Below are 19,291 nucleotides of genomic sequence, written 5' to 3'. Positions count from 1 at the left end.
TACAGCAGTCGAGAGAACCAAGATGGCAAATATTGATCAGCGACATCAATGCTTTTGAACCATTTATTGAGGTTCCAATCAGTATATAAATCACACTACCAGGTCTTATCTTAGGAAATAAAATGTATTTACACTTAAAAAAAGAACAACGTTGTTCATGTACGTTGGCCTCAAATAAAAACAAGACAGTTAAATGATATAAATAAGTTCTATGGAAAATAAAACTCGTCTTACAAAAAAATATATGCAATTTCTGTATACATTTCCTCACGTGGATGCTGATAACATCTATTTATGCTGTACACTTTTTGGTACATACAGAATAATTTACAGCTCGGTTGGTGTTGGTTTGGAAGTCTTGTCTGAAGAAAAGAAAAAAAAAACGCATCACCCTTTGGGTGCTTGAAACTGAGAACATTTAAAAACTGCAAAAGTGATTCAGTAGCTCATTATAATGTAGCCATTTCATTTTGGTGTGTGTATGTGTGACAGAGAGAGAGAGAGGTCGCTTAGAAATGAATGGGTTTTGTACCATCTGTAGGAGCTATTAAAAAAAGAGAAAAAAGAAAGTAGTGAGCACGCACTGACAAACGCCAGCATACATTCTCCAACATAAAATGCAAGGCGAGACACTTAGCTCACATTCGTCTTCTCCTGTTTGAATATGTTGGAGTGGATCTTGCTTGTGTAAAAGCCACAAAAGGTTTGGCCTATATTGAAGTAAAACTTAAGAGATGAAATGCACCAGGTGGAAAACTGTTCAAAGTTCCGCTACATTTGGCATAATTTGCTGCTACGGAACAAGGAATTTAATGGCAAAATTCCCAACAGTTTCCAAGGATGTCTACTTTCATGCCTTTCTGTGACTATCAGTCTTGGGAAGAGGCGACTGAACTTCATCAGCAGGTTGCAACAGAGACTGGAGGAGTCACAGAAAGGCATACGAGTGGGAAATCCTTCAAAATGTTCACGGATCAAATATGTCATATTCAACTTGGACATGAGTTCACTTGGCTCAAGTTAAATTGACCTAGTTTGAAAGTCCCAGTGCATTTTAGGTTCGCATCGAAAATCTTTTTCTGAGTGGATGTTTGTGTGTGTGCGCGTGTAATAGTAACCAAACGGCTGACATTCATACAAGGAAGTCTTTGTGAGTTTTGAGAGTCTGCTTAAGCGCCGAGTGCTGCTGCTGCTGCGTTTGAGAGTCCGAAAGTGCCGGCCCACTTTTCACTTTGGTTCCCTTGAAGGGAACCAGTGTCCGGTTGTCTGCGGGCTTGGTGTTGCTGTGTTGGTGGTGATGGTGGTGGGTTTTAAAAGAAAGCGCCAGCGTCTGGTGGGCCTCCATGGGCTTGAAGAGATCAAACGTGATGAGCGTCCTGGGTGGCTTCTTGGGCTCCTCTTTCTTACCGTCTCTCCTGAGCTGAGCCGGTTTGTTGGGCGAGGCTTTGGGGTCTGACTTGGGTGCGTCAGATTTGGGCGTGGAAGCATCTGACCGGTGGCAGCTCTTCTCCTTCTTACCTTGCGATGATTTGTGTTTGCAGCCATCTCGCATCTCCTCGAGTCGCGAGTTGAGTGACAAAAGCGAGACAGCGGCTCCTCCTCCGCCCTCCTTGTCCTTCTTCTTCATCATCGCCATGACGTCAGTCTTGACCTTCTCCCTCTCCTTATCCTTTATTCTATGCTTCCGATCTCGATCTTTACTCTTGTCCTTCCTCTCCTCTTTACTCCTTTCCTTCTCCTCTCTATTCCTGTCCTTTTCCTCTTTCGTCCTTTCCTTCTCCTCTTGAGTCTTCTCCTCATTACTCCTTTCCCTCTCCTCTTTATTCCTCTCCTTCTCCTCTTTACTCCTGTCCTCTTCTTTACTCCTCTCCTTCTCCTCTTTACTCCTGTCTTCCTTTTCCCACTGCCCTCGCTCCTTCTTGACGATCTTGTGCTGCTTCTCCTCCTCACTGCAGTTCTCTTTCTTGATTGGCAGGGGCTTCAAGAAAGCGCCTCCTTCCCCCTGAACTTCACCTGGACACGGTTCCTCCTCCTCCTCCTCCTGCTTTTTCACCTCTTCCTTCTTCTCTATTAGTGCTTGGAACCCCTCTTCCTCCTTACGGGGCAGCAGTGAAGGTAGCTCCTCCTGCAGTTTCATCACTTTCTCCTCGAGCTGCTCCTCCTTGATATGCAACGTGACATCCCTCGGTGAACCTTTTTCTATTTCCTCCTCCGCAACATCGTGTTGGTGGTATTGCTTGAGTCGGATGTGCCAGGCCAAGCTGCAGACTGCCGACACCGTCTTGAACTGGTGGATGACGCCCCTGGGGATGAAGTAGATGTCGTCGTGGTAGAGCTGGATGCGGGCGTAGCGGATGCCCTCTCGCCGCAGCTGGTTCAGTTTGGCGTCGTCGATCCACTGGACGCACTGCGGACGCCAAAAGGGGAATGTGATTGTGTGTAGGAACAACCCAACTTCTAGGAACGTTGAGTTAATTGCTTTAAGACGCAATTGATCAACAATAAATTTAAAGAGGGTCATTACGAAAAATATTTGTTATCAACTGCCGCTTGGGTACTTCCACTGAAAACAATGACAACACCTTTAGCGTTGTGCCAAAAGGTTTAGATATTTTTCAAGAAAATCAATAATAATCCAGCATAATGTGTTGGCAAGGAAGTTAAATCAAGCGCATGTTGTTGTACAGGGAAGACTGCAAGATTGCCAAGAAGCGTAGTTGCCACTTTTTAAAAACACATTGGGGATCATGACATTTTGCACAGCCAATCTTGTTTTACTGCTTGAGTGTGATATAAGCCCATTCTCTGTCTTTCTGTCAATTAATCAGTTCTAGTAGAGAACACTGGACTTAACACACAAGGCATTTACCCTGTTTTGTCAATCACTCTGCCTCAGTCAAATGACGCGAGAATTTGCTTACAACTACAAGGCTTAAGCTTTTGCCACCCAGAATTACGGACGACGTCTGTCGCCAAAAAAACTAGGCCAGAACATGGAGTTATTCGTTTTCACATGTTGTCTGCAGTGTACACAGGACAATTTCCGCAGTTAGACTGAACCCAGCAGCCAATTTGTGGCTCTTTTGTGGCCCCACCTGAGACAGCGGCGGCTCGTGGAGGTCCAGCTGCAGCCTCATGACCACGTCTGGAAAGTCTGCGGCGTGAAAGCACACCACATCTTTGGTGATGCGCGCAGGTGTGTCGCTTCTAAAACACAAACACGCTGAGCGTAAACACACACAAACCAGCTGGGAGTCTGTAGCAGCACAGCACAAACAATGCATTTCCTTATTTAGCATCGACATAACAATAACAAAAAATGACAACATAATAAATACTACATTCATATTTTCTTATTTACCAACATTTCTGGAATATAAGCCGCGCAAGAATATAAAACGCACAAGCTAAAACGAGGGGAAAGGTTTTGTTCATATATAAGTGGACCCTTTTCTTATGTGTATGGAGGTTAATAAGTAGAGTTGTGAATCCCAGTCACAAGTCATCATAAAAGCGTGCGCACTCACTCTTCCCCGCAGCGTACAGCCTTCAGCACGCCAACGGCGGCAGTCGTCTGTCTCTCGAAGCCCTGTCCGATGTGATCGGCGTGAGCTCGCGTCCGGTCCTCAAACAGCATCTCGCGGGGCTCGCTGGCTCTCGGGAGGTACTGCAGGTTCTTGATCTCGTTGGTAGACCTGCGATGTAACACTTTACAATGATATCCGGAAAAATAAAACCCTAGTGCTTCAAGGATTAAAATAAACTGGAAAGGAGCAGGAATTGCTATAAATTGCGATTTGTTTGCGAATTGATCGTGCGAGCAGATTCAGGTATGCCACTGCAGGAGCGTTACAATTGTTTTCAGCTGAACGTTCTCTTTCAAAGTTAACGCACCTTTTCCTCTTGAAGGGAGACTTGGGCATATCTGCCATGGGGATCATCTGTTCTCCAGGTCGGACCCACATGATGGGGCCGTCGTCACTTTCCGTGGGGCTCTGCAGCCGCAGACTGGAGAAGGTTCCCCAAGGCAGAGTCCGCTGTTGAAAGAAACACAAAAAAACAAGTGAGGCAACACAGCAGACATTCTGTGGCCACTTTTAGTCAGCAAAATTCCAGGAACTATTGAAAACCTATGGGAATTAATGGACATTTAGAGCAATTACTAGAAATAAACTAGCAGTTTTCTAAATTGAAGGTATTTCTCCTTATTATTGCCAAATTATTCCAGGTTAATTTCCAAAGGAAATTTACCAAACAATTTCTGGAAAATTGACTGGATTAGTAGCTACACACAATGCCCCCAGAATGAATGACAGGATGACTACCTCCAGAAAGGGAGAGTCCTCCAACATGCGGATGAACTCAGGGAAGTAGTCGCCGACTTCCTCATCCACGGCGCCCACCAGGCTGACTTGCCGCATGGCCCCGGCCCGGTACGTTCCCTGGGAGTATGTCCGCTTCACCTGGGGGGACACATCAGATGTTGAAGCAGAAATGAAGCCAGGAAAACATCATTAACTCTATTGACCGTCGTGATCGATGACTGAGCGATCAGATCACCGCTAGTGATCGGTATTGGAATCGGCAGCATAAGACCCTGATTGGAGCCACAACCCAGAATGCTTTCTTAAGAAGAAATGATGAAATCCAAAGTTTGTATAGTATGTTGAAAACGTCACAAAGTCTTTCCTGTTGTTGTCCGAGTTGTTGCAATGGTACAGTCCAAGTTTGAAGTCAATCGGGTCAACAGTCTTGGACAACGGGGAAAGTACGGCCGCTATAAATGGGCCAAAATTGTACTTTCAAATAGTGTACTAACTCACTTGCTGTTCTCACCACGTTGGCATTTAATTAGAATTGGGCAGTTGGACCCGCATAGTACATCCTGCCTAAAAAATGAGCGTGAGTCATTTCAAATATCTTATCTTTGAGTTAAAAACAAGTATCCCAAAAAAGTCAGAAGCAACTTGGAAAATAAATGATTAAAACACCACATTTGATTAACTATTCGTTCAAAACCAGAAACCAAACTCATGACACTTTCAGATAAGTATTTTTTCCAGCCAGAGTGGCGTGTTTGCAGGAGGCAAAAGTGCTGACACATGTTGAAGGGGGGAAAAGTCAAAGAGTGCTGCTGCAGTGTGGCAGGATGTGATGCTGCTGGATTCACACACACGGAGAGTGATCAGATCGAAGCTTTGAACTAAAACACAAAAAGACTTTACTACTGCTCATTCAAGTTTAAAGTCAATTTATTGCTAATCACATGTTTTTTGGCATCTTGTCTTACAGTCAGTCAATCAGTCAGTGATGAGCAGAGCATTTAGCCTTGATAGCGTCGGCTAGCCCCGCCGCGACTCATTGAGAGAAAAAAAAAATCCTAACTGCAGACTAGCGATGAGGGACAAGAGCAGCGATACAAAGAGAAGATACATCTTTGTTGGTAAACGTCCAACAATGTGCAGGCAACAAACGAGTTTGAACAAAAATATAGCTTCAGTCTCCTGCTCATTAAAACAACAGCATTCAGTGTCATGGGGTGTTGTGGTTTTAATTATTTGACCTTATTTGTTTTTCTGCCACTCCGTTCAAGCACATTATAATATGAAACCTGTGTGCCACAAAAACGGTTGGGAACTGCGGTACGGTACCGACAAATAATTAGGTCATCAATTAATCGACTGACTAGAAATTTGTCACATTATAATCCATCCAGCCATCCATCCATCCATGTTTCGACCCACTTAGCCTAGACAACAACAGCAAAAAAATCTTTAGCCGCTCAAACGTGAATCAGATTTCATGCATGTTTTTCTACAATAGCTGTCATGATGCATTTCTCAATTGTGCCACGGGAGAGCAAAAACTCCAAAAGTTGTTTCCACTTCAAGTGCGCAGAGTTTGTTACACCACTGTGGTGTGTCATTTCTTTTACTTTCTTCAACGAGAATGAGAGCTTAAATGCAAGTTTCATGTTAGCTTTTATTTGTGCATTTAGGCCAAGACGTGCTGTCAAAGTTTATCCCGATACTCTCACAGCTAGCTCAAAGACAAGAGCCACTTTTTTTTTTTTTTTTTTTAAATCACACACCCAACAGCTACTATGCCAAAAATCTATCTCCTTAGGTCATCCCAAAGGAGCTCAAATAAGAAGACATGCTAATAATCAAGCGTCAGGAGAGAGCCTGCCATCGTGTTGCTGTACGGAGGAAAGGAAGTAATCTGATTACACTGAGGTGGGGCCTGGATGAAATAATTTTAGGTTAGTGTGACCTAAATGGGTCCCTCGCAGTGTGCGAATGCGCGGGAGGCAGATATTACGGCTGCTGCTGAAGCAGAATATAATTTAAGTGCAGTTGTATCCAGGCCCGCGCTGCAGCGCTACGTCGTGGATATAATTAGATGCTTGGTGATGTGTAATTTACATTCTTGGTTCTTCAAACCTTTCGTACATCGTCAAAGAAGAGTAGACGTTTTTGCAGGACGGCTATGTTGCAAATGGTGGGTTAAAAATAAATGGGTGTTAGGTTGTGACGTACTGATTCTTGTGTTACAGTTGTTTACAAAAGCAAAATATAGTACACTGACCCAGTGGTTCTCAAACTTTTTACACCAAGTAGCAACTCCAAAACTTCTTATTGCTCTAAGAAACCAACATAATGGCCAGCAATAAAATGCAGTGAGGTAGTTGGTGTGTCATGTATTCGCCAAAAACAAGGCAGGTTGAATCCTTTATCAATATTACTGGTATGCAAAGCAGTTTAAAAACATAATTAAAAGTCAAATACAACTTAATAATTCGAGAAAAATGTTATTATGCCCTAAAGTGATTTATGTCATGAAAAATGGACTCAAACACCTATTGTAGTGAACATGAAACCCGAACAATTGCTTTGTTGGCTTGTCAGAATGAAGTGCAACTTTTATGATCAGGAAACGGCGGTGTCCTTTTTGCCTTCGGGTCATCCAACGGGTATGAGGTGTGCTTGTTTAGTGAAATTGCTCAAAGCGCACAAAGAGGCATTACTCAGCATTAGGTGCGGGCTCAAGGTGGAGTAAGAGCCTCACTTTTAGAGATGAATTCATGCCACAATAAGTTGAGTTGTAGTTTAGTTCATTTGTTTCACCAAGACAACTTAAAAATGGAATCATTGTGGACTGCAATACAGATAAGGGAGTCAGCTCAATCACGGTGGCCCACGCTGATCTTCCGGCACTGAAGTTTAGGTCCGCTTCCCATAATTGTTTTTTTTTTTTTGCAGCGTAATGCAAAAGCCCCTACCACACTGAGGGGTGGAACAATCGCATGTTTGCAAAGGCGGCCAACGTTGCCGCTCGCTCACGTCAGCTTTCGTTCAAGGTCGCCAGTGTTCACCAAATGGTCAGCAGACCTTTGCCTATACTGTAAAATTCCATATTTCACTAAAACTGTTGGCGAACATTTGCATGCAGGCAAGGAGCGCTATCTAGTTTGCACAAGTGTTTATATTTAGGCTTGCAAATCAAACCTTTCCATTAAATAACCCCTCGATTGCCAGTTGATTCATATTATTTCACTTGTAAGGTTTCTGTGGATTTTATTGGAAACTTTTTACCCCTTTGCAGCCCGAGACAAGAGTACAGACAACTACTCGACAATCTCACCTGAGTGTGGAAGTTGGCCATGGTGGTGGTCTCGATGTCCTTCTTCCCGAGCACCTCCATCTTGACCGGAGCGTTGGGGAACTTGTCGGAGAAGTAATCCAGGAAGTCCGGGAGGTAGGACGCCGCTCCGTGGATGATGCCCATAACAAAACACGCCGCTTGGGCTTCCTCCTCGCTGAACGACAGGGTGACAAACTCCTGGGCGAAGCGCTGCATCTCGGCCGGCGACAGGGCCGAGAGCTGCTCGCTGTAGGCGTGCGCGACAGACGCGCCGCCATTAGCCTGCATCTCCACGTGGATGAGGTGGCCGAACTCCAGCCCTGGCAGACTCGGCATGGGCGTGCAGTGGAGCGGTGAGCTGTAGCCCAATCCGTCTCTGAGCATGGCGGGTAAGGAAGGCGGGTCCTGGCGCTGCGTGCTGTGAAGTAGCCCCGTGCCACTTCCGCTGTTGCCGTTGATTCGGCTGAGGAACTCGGCCAGTCCGAGAGAGACTCCGGAATAAACAGTCTGGCACGAGCGGTGGTACATTTTAGGGCGGCCGTGTCTCTCTTTGGCTCGTTCGCCGTCTTTGTGCTTCTTTTTCTTTTTCTTCTTCAGCTTCTTGAGCAAGAGGTCTTCTTGGGAGCTGGCTTTGGGCTTGTCCTTGGGCTCTGAGATGGACAATAGAATAGAAGTTAGGGCTGAGGCTAGCAAACATTTTTAATAAGAGTATTCAATCGATTATCCCAATGATTAATTGTGTAATTAGTTTAAGAAATTGTTCTGCATTAATAAACATGATGCATGTGAGGTGCGGGGATTTTTTTAATGAGAGGATGGTCCGCATGTGTCATTCAAAATTGGGGCTTTGACTAAGAGACATTCAAAGTAAAAGCATTATGACGTTGGCTGTCTGCCCACATCGGATACGCTAGTTTTAAGGTAAAAATAACTCGCTTTAATCTCCATGATCCCCCACCATACACTGGCAGGTCCGAGAGTCGTCTGACTTAACCATCGATCCATTTCCCGAACTGGTTATTGTTGTGGTCCAATTTTAAATCCATCCACTTGTGTCATTTGCGATTCGCTAGTTAGCGGCATCCAGCATGTGATGGCTGACGTTACTAAGTGACAGGCTCATCCTCCTTTTCTCTACAACCATTCTCTAACCATTTTGAAAGTGTGGCTTTTGCGTTTATTCAAAGAAGCGACATGTTTTCGATCCTGGCAAAGTTGCCGTGTTTACGTTTGGCATAGTGCATTGTGGGGTTTGTGACATTAACGTCCAGAGCTCGATGTGTTCGGAATATATCCCCCGTGATAAACGGGGCATCGCTAGACACGTTAGACGGGGATTTTGCACTTTGATGTAAGGTGTGATTCCAAGTTCTGATGTGAGCTGGGGGTGTTTTGACTTACCCCTCTGAAGAGGGAACACCACCTCCCCGTTTTCCTTTGAGATGTCACGTTCTGGCGGCAATTTGTGGTTTTTCCACTCTTTGCTGCTCCTTTCCTTCTTGCTGTCTCGCTCCTTGTCTTTGCTGTTATGATCTGGAGGGAAGGCACCAAAAATGACATTGTTATCAACATCCACCCTGAAGTGAAGTGACAAACATTTCCACGTGCGAGTGAGTGAGTGGTTCACATGCATTGCAATCGGGGCCTGATGCGCGCACAGTGGCCTGCGGCACAAACCCCGTTATGTAATATTTCAACAGATGTTTTAATCACAACCATGCAGTTTGCTCAGAATTTGAGTAGGAAAGGCAGTGAAGCGCAAGAGACTATACTCTTACCTCTCTGTGGCGTCTTCATGTCGCCGTTCTCGGTCTTTGTATAGCAGCTAGCGGGGCTGACTTTCTCCACAGCCGCGGCCGAACTGCGCTGCGCTTCGCCGCTTTTTTCTCTATGCCGCTTCTCTTTTGCCCGTTTTTCTTTAGACGGCGAGGCGAGGAAGTTGCTTATTTTGAATATTTTTCGTGCGGGAGTCGCTGCTGCTCCTGGCACCACCACCGCGGTGGCGGTGGGGGCGGCGGAGTTGCTCGCCTTGCCCGGGCCGAAACTCCATTTCGCTGGGCTCTCAAAACTCGGTTTCCCGTTGTGTTTTTCCCCTGCGCACACCTCTCCGTTGACTTTCCGGTGCTTGGGTCGCTTCTCCTCCACGCGGACCTTCTTTGGGGGAGGCGGGTGAATGTCGCTGGAAGACTGCGGTCGGATCCCCGGCGGCCGTTTAGCTAACAGCGATTGGGGGGAATTTGTTTGGCTGTTCGCTGCGAAATGCATGGAGTCCACGGACTCGGCCATCTTGGAAGTTTCTATTTTTTACGGCCAGACGTAACTGGTGCGTCAGAGCCAATGGGAGGCGGGGCTTAGATGCCTACGTAAGCACGTCCGAGAGGATGAAAAGCAACACGGAAGGAAGTGTGCTTATGAACAATTTGAAAAGTGACTGTTCAATATGAAAGAAAAACACTCTTATTTTCCAAGGCACGTCAACTTCACGTTATTAAGAAGCCTTTAAAAAACAACTGTATCAAAAGTAAAATTGAGCATAAACCATATCAGAGATGATGATGATAATAATAATAATAACAATAATAATGGTTATTAATAATAAAAGTATCACATGCATTAAATATTCTTCATTTATAGAAAATATATAAAATACAGAATCGTTAAAAACATGATACAAGGAGATAAAAAACACAAATGAGCTAATATCTGTAATAATCCAATATCTTTTATATATTTTTTCCCTCTTTTAGTTTTGATTACATATCTCTGATTTGTTTTGGCTATGTTAAGGAGTGTGTTTGTGAGGAGATTGTTGCTGTGTTGATTTATTTTCTCTCGCGGGATTAAGCATCCATCCGTCCGCCCTCCGTTTTGTTAAAGCCGTTGTTGGTCCCTAACCACAACAAAAACGCAGGTCCATGCGCGCCAACTTGCAATTTCTTTTAACGTCGCTAGAGAGCAGTAAAGTTACATACAATTCAGTACAGTACATTAATTTGTTTGAAAAATTGCTCATCAGTCAATCGTCCTACTTAGTGTGGTCACACATGGTTAAAGTGAGTGGCTCCCAAGTGAAAGTCATTTCAATTTGTATATTGTTTTTAATTTGGAGTGGTTAGCATGCCTGCCTCACTGGTTCTGGGTTCAAATCTCAGCTCTGGCTTTCCTGTGTATGGAGTTTGCATGTTCTCCCCGTGCTTGCCTGGGCCTTGTCTGGTTATTCTAAATCGTCCATATTTTTTAATGATTGTCTATATGTGCCCTGTGGTTGGCTGTCGACCAGTTTAGGGTGTATTCCAAGGCTATAGAAGGCTTGCTGAGGTAAGGCTATAGAAAACAGATGAATGGATGATTGCCATATATAGAACTAACTCTGGCTAATCAGGCCATAGCACCCCATCTAGTATTACCATATCCTTACCCTTGACATCCTAATTTTGGAAAATTAATGTCCATCATTAATTTCCTAAAGGAATGCAGGTATTTAGGTTAGTGACTGATTGATGGGCCGACAAGGTTTTATAGTTTGCTCATCACAGCTAATCCATTCCAGATGTGACGGGACACATCCAGTTGTTGTTAGGCGACGGGTAAAAGTCATCTTGACACATGGAGAAAGAATGTCCTGTCTTATGAAGCATCAAGTGAATATGAGTGTGTGACAAAAGACAAAAAGTTGAGTTGGGATACAGAAGTGATCCATGGGATGAAGACAGATATGAGCCTGTAATTGATCTCGGTAGATCTCAAGCTTTTTTTTTTTCAACAATATCACTTGGATGGAGATTAAGTGGCCTCCCTGCTTGTCTGGACCAATGAACTGTCAGAACAAATGGTCAGATGTTTGCTTTATTGGCGAGGGAGCACATTGTTTACACCAGCCAGGACAGAGAGTGGGCCAAGGCGACTCACTCGGGGGAATTCAAAACAGTGTTCACAAGGAGGGCACCTTGAGGACGACAACCTGCTGTCCATAAATGGGTAAAAGCCGAGAGAAGAAGCTGTTCTTAAGAATGATCCACGACCACACTCTGGTATAAGCACCCATTTCAATTATACAATTGTATTCATTCTGTCCGTCCATCCATCCATCCGTCCGTCCGTCCGTCCATCCATCCATCCATCCCACTGAACTTTTCCCTAATGTTCACCCGATGAATGGCAGGTTTCCTGAAGATCCTAAATTTCCCATAGATATGAATGTCTTTATGTTCCCTACATTTGGCTTGCAACCAGTCCAGGGTGTTCTGCGTTAACAGTGAAATGAGGATGAGCGCTAGAAGAAACGGTTGGATGGGACAGTTCCCTTTTATTCAGACAGCCATCTCCCAAAAGTGTAAACATTTCTGTAGCACATTTTGTCATTGTATATTAAAGTGCTGAGGTGTGTGGATGTGTTCATGGTTTTACCTACCAACAGTTGTCAAACAAGCACCTGACTGTATACAAGCCTGGAATGTTATTTAAGAACAGTGGTGCATTGGCTTACAAATACGTGCTTAATTCTATCTCAAAATATTTGGGTCTCAAATCATCATTTCCCCATGAAATGAATGTGAATGGCATTAATCCGTTCCAGTAAAAAATAAAGAAAACTCAAATAATTTTTTTAAACATGTATTTTTCAATAAAAAAATAGCACTCTACAGAAATGTAGTTTATAAAAACATATACAAATGACTTGGATGTAAAGAATTTGATTAGTTTGTGCATCATGGTTTTATGCTTTCATTCAATGGATATGGTGCAGTTCAAGGATGGAAAATTCCATAATGGAGGGCCACGTAGGATCCCACTCTTTCTAACCAGTTGCATGACAAAAACGACTATTTTCTAATATGGACAAAATATCCACTTGATGTTCCATTTAAAAGAGCGTGTTTCCCACACTCGAAGCCAGAAGATTCCTTTGTCATTATTAAAAAGACAGCTGAAAAATGTCTCCAGCCTCAATGTCGTCATAACAACCAGCCAGCCGGGAGGCAGAAAATAACAATTCAAAAGGTCAGAAGAGGTAAGTTTAAAGTTAGAGTGGTGCTCAGAGCGCAGACCTCCGCCAAGTATCATCACTCCTATCAAAGTGCTCATCAGTACCCACCTCCTGCATATTTTGTGCGTAAGATCACACGTTATACAAGTAGAAATGAATGAAAACAACCAAAAGATCCGATGTCGCAATGTTAACACAAGTGGAAAAACACATTCCCTGGATCTGCACCATTAGCCGGATCCCCACCAAAATTTTATGGGTTCCTCTTGGCCGGTCGGTGCACTACTCCTTCACGTGTTGTGGCAAAGGCCTGAGTTTTTTTTCTCTTCTAGAAATCCCCCGAAAAAACACACAAATAAGTGAGTGAGGAAAACATAACGTTGCTGGGCGGAGGTGAGGAGACCAGTAAAATGCTTTAACAAAACACTGGAACAGAAATACACAGTGAGCTTAGCAACCCACAAGAGAGGCTCCCCTCATCTCATTGCTACGCTAAGAAGAGCAATTAAATTCTAGCTAAATCAAATCTAATTAAATAGCTAATACATATTGAGCTCAGCAAATCACAAGAGAAACAGCCTGTTCTCTACATTAATAAAAACAGTAAATTCAAACTAATTCAATTAAATTGAACTGTGGGTTGAGTAACCCACAGACTTCTCATGACAAATGTCTACTACATGAAAGAAAAGAAAATCTAACAAAAATATTAAAGTCAATTAAAAAAAATCTTTTAGTATCAACAATACAGTGAGTTTGGAGGGGGAGGAAACCGGAGTGCTCGGTGAAAACCCACGTGGGCACAGGAAGAACATGCAAACTCTACACAGGGAGGGTCGGAGGTGGAATCGAAACCGGTACCCTCCTAACTGTGATGTGGACGTGCTAACCATTGCGCCACAGAGCCGCCCTAAACAAAGCTAAATAGAGTGAAATTAAACAATACGGTGAGCAAACCATCAGTAACTCATCGATTCGCCACATTCAATAAAATCCAATAAATACAAATTAATAAAATATTTAATACAGTGCGCAAAAGTATGACTTGACTATCTCTACACGAGTTAGATACAATAAAGACTGTACTTCAATAGATTTAAGAAATGACCTTTTTTAACCTGACATCTTTTCCATCTTTAAAAAAAAAAAAAAAAAGATGACACAACCAACAAGCAATCATTAAAAATGATTACATGAAGTAAGTCTCACGTGTCACATCTGCAAGTGTGACACAAATGCATATATCTTCTACTCTGATCACATTTGCATTACAGCATGCAGTGAGAATGTTTCTTGAGCGCTCTCATCCATTACACAATGTGATCCTCATTAGTTACAGTGCATGATATATTAAACACCACTCACTGTTAAATGCCAGGTTTTTTTTTAATCTTAAAAAGGAGACTAGGATCATTGTGACATATAACCTGCACAACTGAATAAAATATATTCTAAAGTGGGGAAATCAAAATAAACCAATGTGATAATGATTGCACAAGTGCGCACACCCTCTTTAACTGGGGCTGCGGCTTTTCTCAGAATTGATCCCAATCAAATTCATGTTAAATGGAAGTCAGCACATACAATTTAAAGTTCCTCTGATTAAAGCCAAATCAATTTTTGATGTCCTTAGTAGACTTTCTTTGACATTTCCCCGTCACAGATTTTTACCAATTGCAGGTAGGTCTGGAAGGTATTTTCCAAAACAAAGACTGTTCTGTACAATCTCAATAATAATTCCCATGACATCTCAGATAATCTTCATAATAAGTGTGAGAACAGACAGTTACTCAGAGTTTTCCAACCTGTTTCCATCAACAAAAAAGCTTGGATCTCTTTTTCTCTCTCAGTGGACTTAAAAGTGCTATCAAACCACCCCACCTCCTTCAGTTGTCTTTTCCCGCCCACCTTGCCGCCTCCTCACTGACCGACTGAGGTGGCTCTATTTTAAACCTCTCGGCTCTCCTCCTCTCACTCTTGTGACTCGAGATGAAGTTGACAACACTGTACACATTTTTGACTTTGTTGGCCTCCTCCACCCTCTCTTGGGAGGGGAACGATGGATTGGGGCAATGCGTTGGCACCGTGCGGGCCGGGGGGCCATGCGGACTTGGGCGGACCGGGTGCCCCTATGTCTTGAGCTTGCCGCCGATGACTGTGCACCTGCCGGAGCAATTCCGGGAGCTGGAAAAGCTGGTGAAGGATTTACAGACACTGAAGGACGACGTGGACCAGCTGCGGAAGATGTGCGGCGACTGTGGGAAACGCCAAGAGAGCAGGTATGGTGAGGAGGGACACTCTCAAACACAACGTTTAGGACAGAGAGACTTGGAAGATGGAGACTGGCAGGACGAGACAATACTGAAGGAAACAGTTGGAAAAGTTGAGATGGGAGAAAGCGAACGCGCCAAAGATCATGAAGGTGAAAAAGAGAGTCAAGATCATCAAATGTGGCCAGATGTAACAAATGCGATGGAGAAAAAGACGCATATAAAGAAGGCGCAGGACCGTGGGAGGCAGGATCAAGAGAAGATTTGGGAGGAGAAGAAAGAGGAAATGGAAAAGGGGATAAATCCAGGGCAGAGTAATGAGAAACTAAAACAGACTGAAAACAGAGGGCTTGCGGACAAAAGCAAGTCTATAAAAAAAGATGAGGAGGTAGTAGTTGAAAAGAAAGAAGGAGTAATAGGGAGTTTGAAAACAGAGAGAGGAAACGAAGTAGAGAACGTGCAGAGAGACAGCAACGGAGAGTCGGCATCCAGAAAAGCCACTCAGACGACAGACTTTGTTTCAATCAGCCCGACTCCTGCGTTGACATTTATCTCAGCTCAAAGGCCGGAGCTTGTAGACTTGGATGAGACCGAAAGGATCACGTCATCTCTTCCAACTCTTCCCTTCTCCAGTTCCACCTCCAATTACTTACCAGTTATTAATACAAGAAGAACCCAAACAACTTTGTCTGATTCAAACACCATAAGGAATCAGTTGGATGTAACAAGTCCCCCAAGATCGAGTTCAACTTGCAACTTTCTTCATCACAGTTTTCCCACAACAATTTCACCTGAAGCCACAGAAAGCAGCAGCAGCAGCAGGTGGCTAAGCACCAACACCGGCTTGAAGCACCGACCAGGCCTGAAAGCCAAGACGGCCGGAAAGCATACACCTGGAATGAAGCCTGATGCAAACGACAAGCCAAAGGACTTCAAGCATGACCGTAAAGTGGACATTAAAATCAAACAAAAAACTGCTCCACAAAAAAACAAAGTAGAGATTAAATTGAAACCTGGCAACGACACTAAAAGGTTTCACGTTCAAAGAGCTGATAACAGGACAAGTGATCCTCACGGCAAAACCCAAAAACCCAAACATGGTCAAGACCGGACTACTACTCTGCTGCAGGTAGCAATTGACCAACGCGGAAGATCTGCAACCAACGCAGAACCCAAATCAGAGCAAATCCCAACTTTAAATAAAAATGTCAAACCTAACAAAAGACCTGTTCCTGTTAAAACCAGTAAAACTGACCAGAAGCCAAAACCTGACAAAAAGTTAAAAACTAATACAACAGACAAATTTGATCAAAATAAAGCAAAGCAACACTTCCCACCAGATTCTAAAAAAAGACAAAAACTGAAGGAAATTCATTCTAATTCTACGGGGAACTCTGAGTCAGAAACCGCATTTACAGCTAATCCCAATCGAAGACTGGAGTCGAGCCAGAAAATACCCATTATTAACAGAAAGGCCAAAGCTGGTCAAGTGCCGAAACTAAACCAAAAGCAGTCCCAGGCTGCAAGAGACCAAAATGGTAAAGCTAACTTGAAGCCTACAGCCAACCAAGTCCATCTTGATCCTCACCGTCAATCTGTGTCTACTCAAAGTCCTGGTGAGGAGTCTGATAACAAACCTCAACTCAGGTCTCTCTCAAGTGACAGACCACCAACCAGATTGATGCCGGAGCCAGGAGCAACACCAACTGAACCAAATCAGAACACCACAACCCCCAAACCTCAGCAATTTATTAGGACAACAACCAGTAATTTCTATAATGCTCACGTTCCACCTACTCCTAGTCCCGTTTCACAAACGGCCGAGGTGACGCATTCCCAAGCAGACACAAAGTCCAAACCCAGCACAACAAAACCCATCACTCCAAAAACCTTCAAGGGCCTAAGCAGGCTCCCGGTGGGACTAAACAGCGAGGGGGTGTCTGATCTGAGGCCACAATCAACAGGGAAACCTTCATCAATTCCAAAATCAACACAACCAATCGTGACTCACAGTGTTACTCCGAGCACTAATCCTGGGTCCACAAAGACAAATCTGCATGCTCGAGCTGATGCAGCAGCCCTACAGAAGACTATCCAACCCCTTTCCCCTACTGTCCAGACCACCACCAGCTCCGACTTCAGCTCAACAACTACTACTACTACTCACCCCGAGGCCCAGCTGGTTGCTGAATCGTCGACGTCAAGCGCTCGCGAGCTGCGTGTGAAAATCAAGCAGGTGGCTGCCGCGTTCTTCAACGGCAGCCAATTGGGCCCAAACGGAAGGCATTCGAAAGATTTGCCAAAACGGAATGAGGGGGAGAGCAGGCCAGCCAGCGGGTCAAGGACGCTGATACCATCTGAAGGTCAGAGATACAAATTTTCAAGTCATACCATCTGCTTAGATTCACATTAGTGTGTATCCCAAACCAAAAAATAAAGTATTTATATTTTGTAAGATTAAAAGCAAGCATCTATTCAATGAATCATATGTACTACATATTGTTTTTAGATTGCTACAGCCCAGCTTTATATTAGAGGTAATACATTTTTGGAATTTTGAATTCATTTTTTAATTTGGAATGACCTATGACCCTGTAGCTCTCGAGAGAATATCGGCATCTGCGCTGAGCAGCACCAAAAGCCCAACTCCACATTCAGAACTAAAAAAAAAAAAGTCATCGGACAATCTTTAAAGCAGTTTTGACTTTAAGATCAGTTGTGTACTTTCCTAAATGAGGCTTTTTGCTTCTGGGAGGTCATCATCTTTAGTCATCACTGCGGTATGAATACAAAATTAAGACCGCTGCCAATAAAAGACAAGCTTGTGATTGGTGGTGCCATCAAATGTTCCTCAGGTGCAGTTTCTGCGTTGAGGAGGGACTGCTCAGACCACCAAGTCAGAGGGCGGGCTATGAAAAGTGGCATCTACCGCGTGACTCCGGATCTCCATGCCGGCAGACGTTTTCCAGTCTTGTGTGACATGGAGGTACAGGGTGGAGGATGGACCCTCCTGCAGCTCCGACAAGACGGCAGCGTCAGCTTCAACCGCACCTGGGCCGAGTACAGATCGGGCTTTGGGAAGCTACTGAGCGGAGGGGAGTTCTGGTTGGGGAATGAATATATCCACCTCTTGACCCGGGGCAGGGACATGACACTGCGGGTGGAGCTGCAGGACCTCTCTGGGGTGGCAAGGTATGCAGAGTACGAGCACTTTAGAGTGGCGAGCGAAAGGATGCTCTACAGGCTGACAGTGGGGGGTTATTCCGGAACAGCGGGAGATGCGCTTCGCTTCAGCTCCACCTACGACCACAACAATCAGGCCTTTACCACCCCAGACCGGGACAATGATCGCTACCCATCTGGGAACTGTGGGGCTTACTACAGCTCCGGTTGGTGGTTTGATGCATGTATGGCAGCAAACCTCAATGGAAGGTACTACTTCAGGAAGTACAAAGGGGTACGTGATGGGATATATTGGGGAGCCTGGCACAATATCTCCACTGAGTACTACCTCACAAATGAAAGGCATTCTTTTAAAACAGTCAAGATGATGATTCGGCCAAAGGGATTTTTATCATAAATGTATAATTGTTATGCACTACTTGAAAATAAGTTCTGGATATTGGGTGAAATAGAAGGATGGACCCCCAAAAACAGTTCAGCTTGCATTCAAACATTTACAAGTAAATTGATTAACTTTTTATGCTCATCTTGAAAGGTCTACCAAAAGCTCAACGGTCAGAAATTTTTTTGAGTAATGTATCAATCTCGACAACTGTCATTTTGCACTCTTTTATATTAACTCGAGGCAAAAATAGTACTCAAGCACAAACCTGCTGGCTTCTTTGGCGCAATGCTTCCGCCTAGTGGAAAACCTTATTTCTACAGAAAATTGTGTGCTGACGTAAAGGGAGCCCTTGGTTTAAATGGATTCAATGGAGTATAAATAAAAAAGAAAAATATTGAGTATGGTGGCAACTGAGCGTGAACCGAGCATGTGATAATTGAGGGTGTACTTAGTGTTGCTCACAGATAATATGCCTTCCATTCATTGTGGCTCATTTATATTCAAACCAAAGTGCAATTTCTTGTAACTAGTTATTTTCTTCTATTGATGCTTGAAAGTATTTAAAAGGTTAATGGACTTAAACGTTTGTACTTTATCTTCTATCAAGAAACCCTGCAAATTAAAGCTGAACATAAATGAACAAAGTTTGGTTTTGTTCTTCGAATACTATGTGTTCGTTTAAAAAGGCAATTATTTTATTTTTTAACTATAACAAGTGCTATGGACTTCTTTTCGTGGTTCTTCATAATAAGCGCATTAAATAAACACAAAGAGAAACCCATTTTGACATCAGCATCAATATTTCGGTGCAGACATGCAATA

The 19,291-nt window shown here is 43.8% G+C and overlaps 2 protein-coding genes across 2 annotated transcripts; one reads left to right on the top strand and one right to left on the bottom strand.

Annotated features, from left to right (window-relative positions):
* Positions 1 to 49: 49 nt before the first annotated feature.
* Positions 50 to 9,961, bottom strand: LOC133156880 (lysine-specific demethylase RSBN1L-like). Its single transcript, XM_061282967.1, has 8 exons — positions 9,423 to 9,961; positions 9,046 to 9,177; positions 7,645 to 8,294; positions 4,326 to 4,463; positions 3,895 to 4,037; positions 3,528 to 3,695; positions 3,096 to 3,207; positions 50 to 2,407 (listed from the first exon to the last, which is right to left on the bottom strand). Exons 1-8 carry the CDS (start codon positions 9,928 to 9,930, stop codon positions 1,133 to 1,135), a joined length of 3,126 nt encoding a protein of 1,041 aa, XP_061138951.1. The 5' UTR covers positions 9,931 to 9,961; the 3' UTR covers positions 50 to 1,132.
* Positions 9,962 to 14,526: 4,565 nt separating this feature from the next.
* Positions 14,527 to 19,113, top strand: LOC133156875 (mucin-2-like). Its single transcript, XM_061282957.1, has 2 exons — positions 14,527 to 17,264; positions 17,757 to 19,113. Exons 1-2 carry the CDS (start codon positions 14,621 to 14,623, stop codon positions 18,479 to 18,481), a joined length of 3,369 nt encoding a protein of 1,122 aa, XP_061138941.1. The 5' UTR covers positions 14,527 to 14,620; the 3' UTR covers positions 18,482 to 19,113.
* The last annotated feature ends 178 nt before the right edge of the window (positions 19,114 to 19,291 follow it).

This window comes from Syngnathus typhle, linkage group LG7 (assembly GCF_033458585.1).
Source record: "Syngnathus typhle isolate RoL2023-S1 ecotype Sweden linkage group LG7, RoL_Styp_1.0, whole genome shotgun sequence".
Classification (NCBI taxonomy): Eukaryota; Metazoa; Chordata; class Actinopteri; order Syngnathiformes; family Syngnathidae; genus Syngnathus; species Syngnathus typhle.
Note: the sequence above shows the minus strand (reverse complement) of the source record. Positions and strands in the feature narration are given on the sequence as shown.

What these genes read in the sequence shown, in the direction of transcription:
- LOC133156880 (XM_061282967.1), bottom strand. Translation starts at nt 9,930, where the DNA reads ATGGCCGAGTCCGTGGACTCCATGCATTTCGCAGCGAACAGCCAAACA. An exon ending in GGTGTTCCCTCTTCAGAGGG is followed by an intron (nt 8,295 to 9,045) that starts GTAAGTCAAAAC and finishes TGTCCATCTCAG; the next exon opens with AGCCCAAGGACAAGCCCAAA. An exon ending in TCTCCCTTCAAGAGGAAAAG is followed by an intron (nt 3,696 to 3,894) that starts GTGCGTTAACTT and finishes GTTACATCGCAG; the next exon opens with GTCTACCAACGAGATCAAGA.
- LOC133156875 (XM_061282957.1), top strand. Translation starts at nt 14,621, where the DNA reads ATGAAGTTGACAACACTGTACACATTTTTGACTTTGTTGGCCTCCTCC. An exon ending in GACGCTGATACCATCTGAAG is followed by an intron (nt 17,265 to 17,756) that starts GTCAGAGATACA and finishes AATGTTCCTCAG; the next exon opens with GTGCAGTTTCTGCGTTGAGG.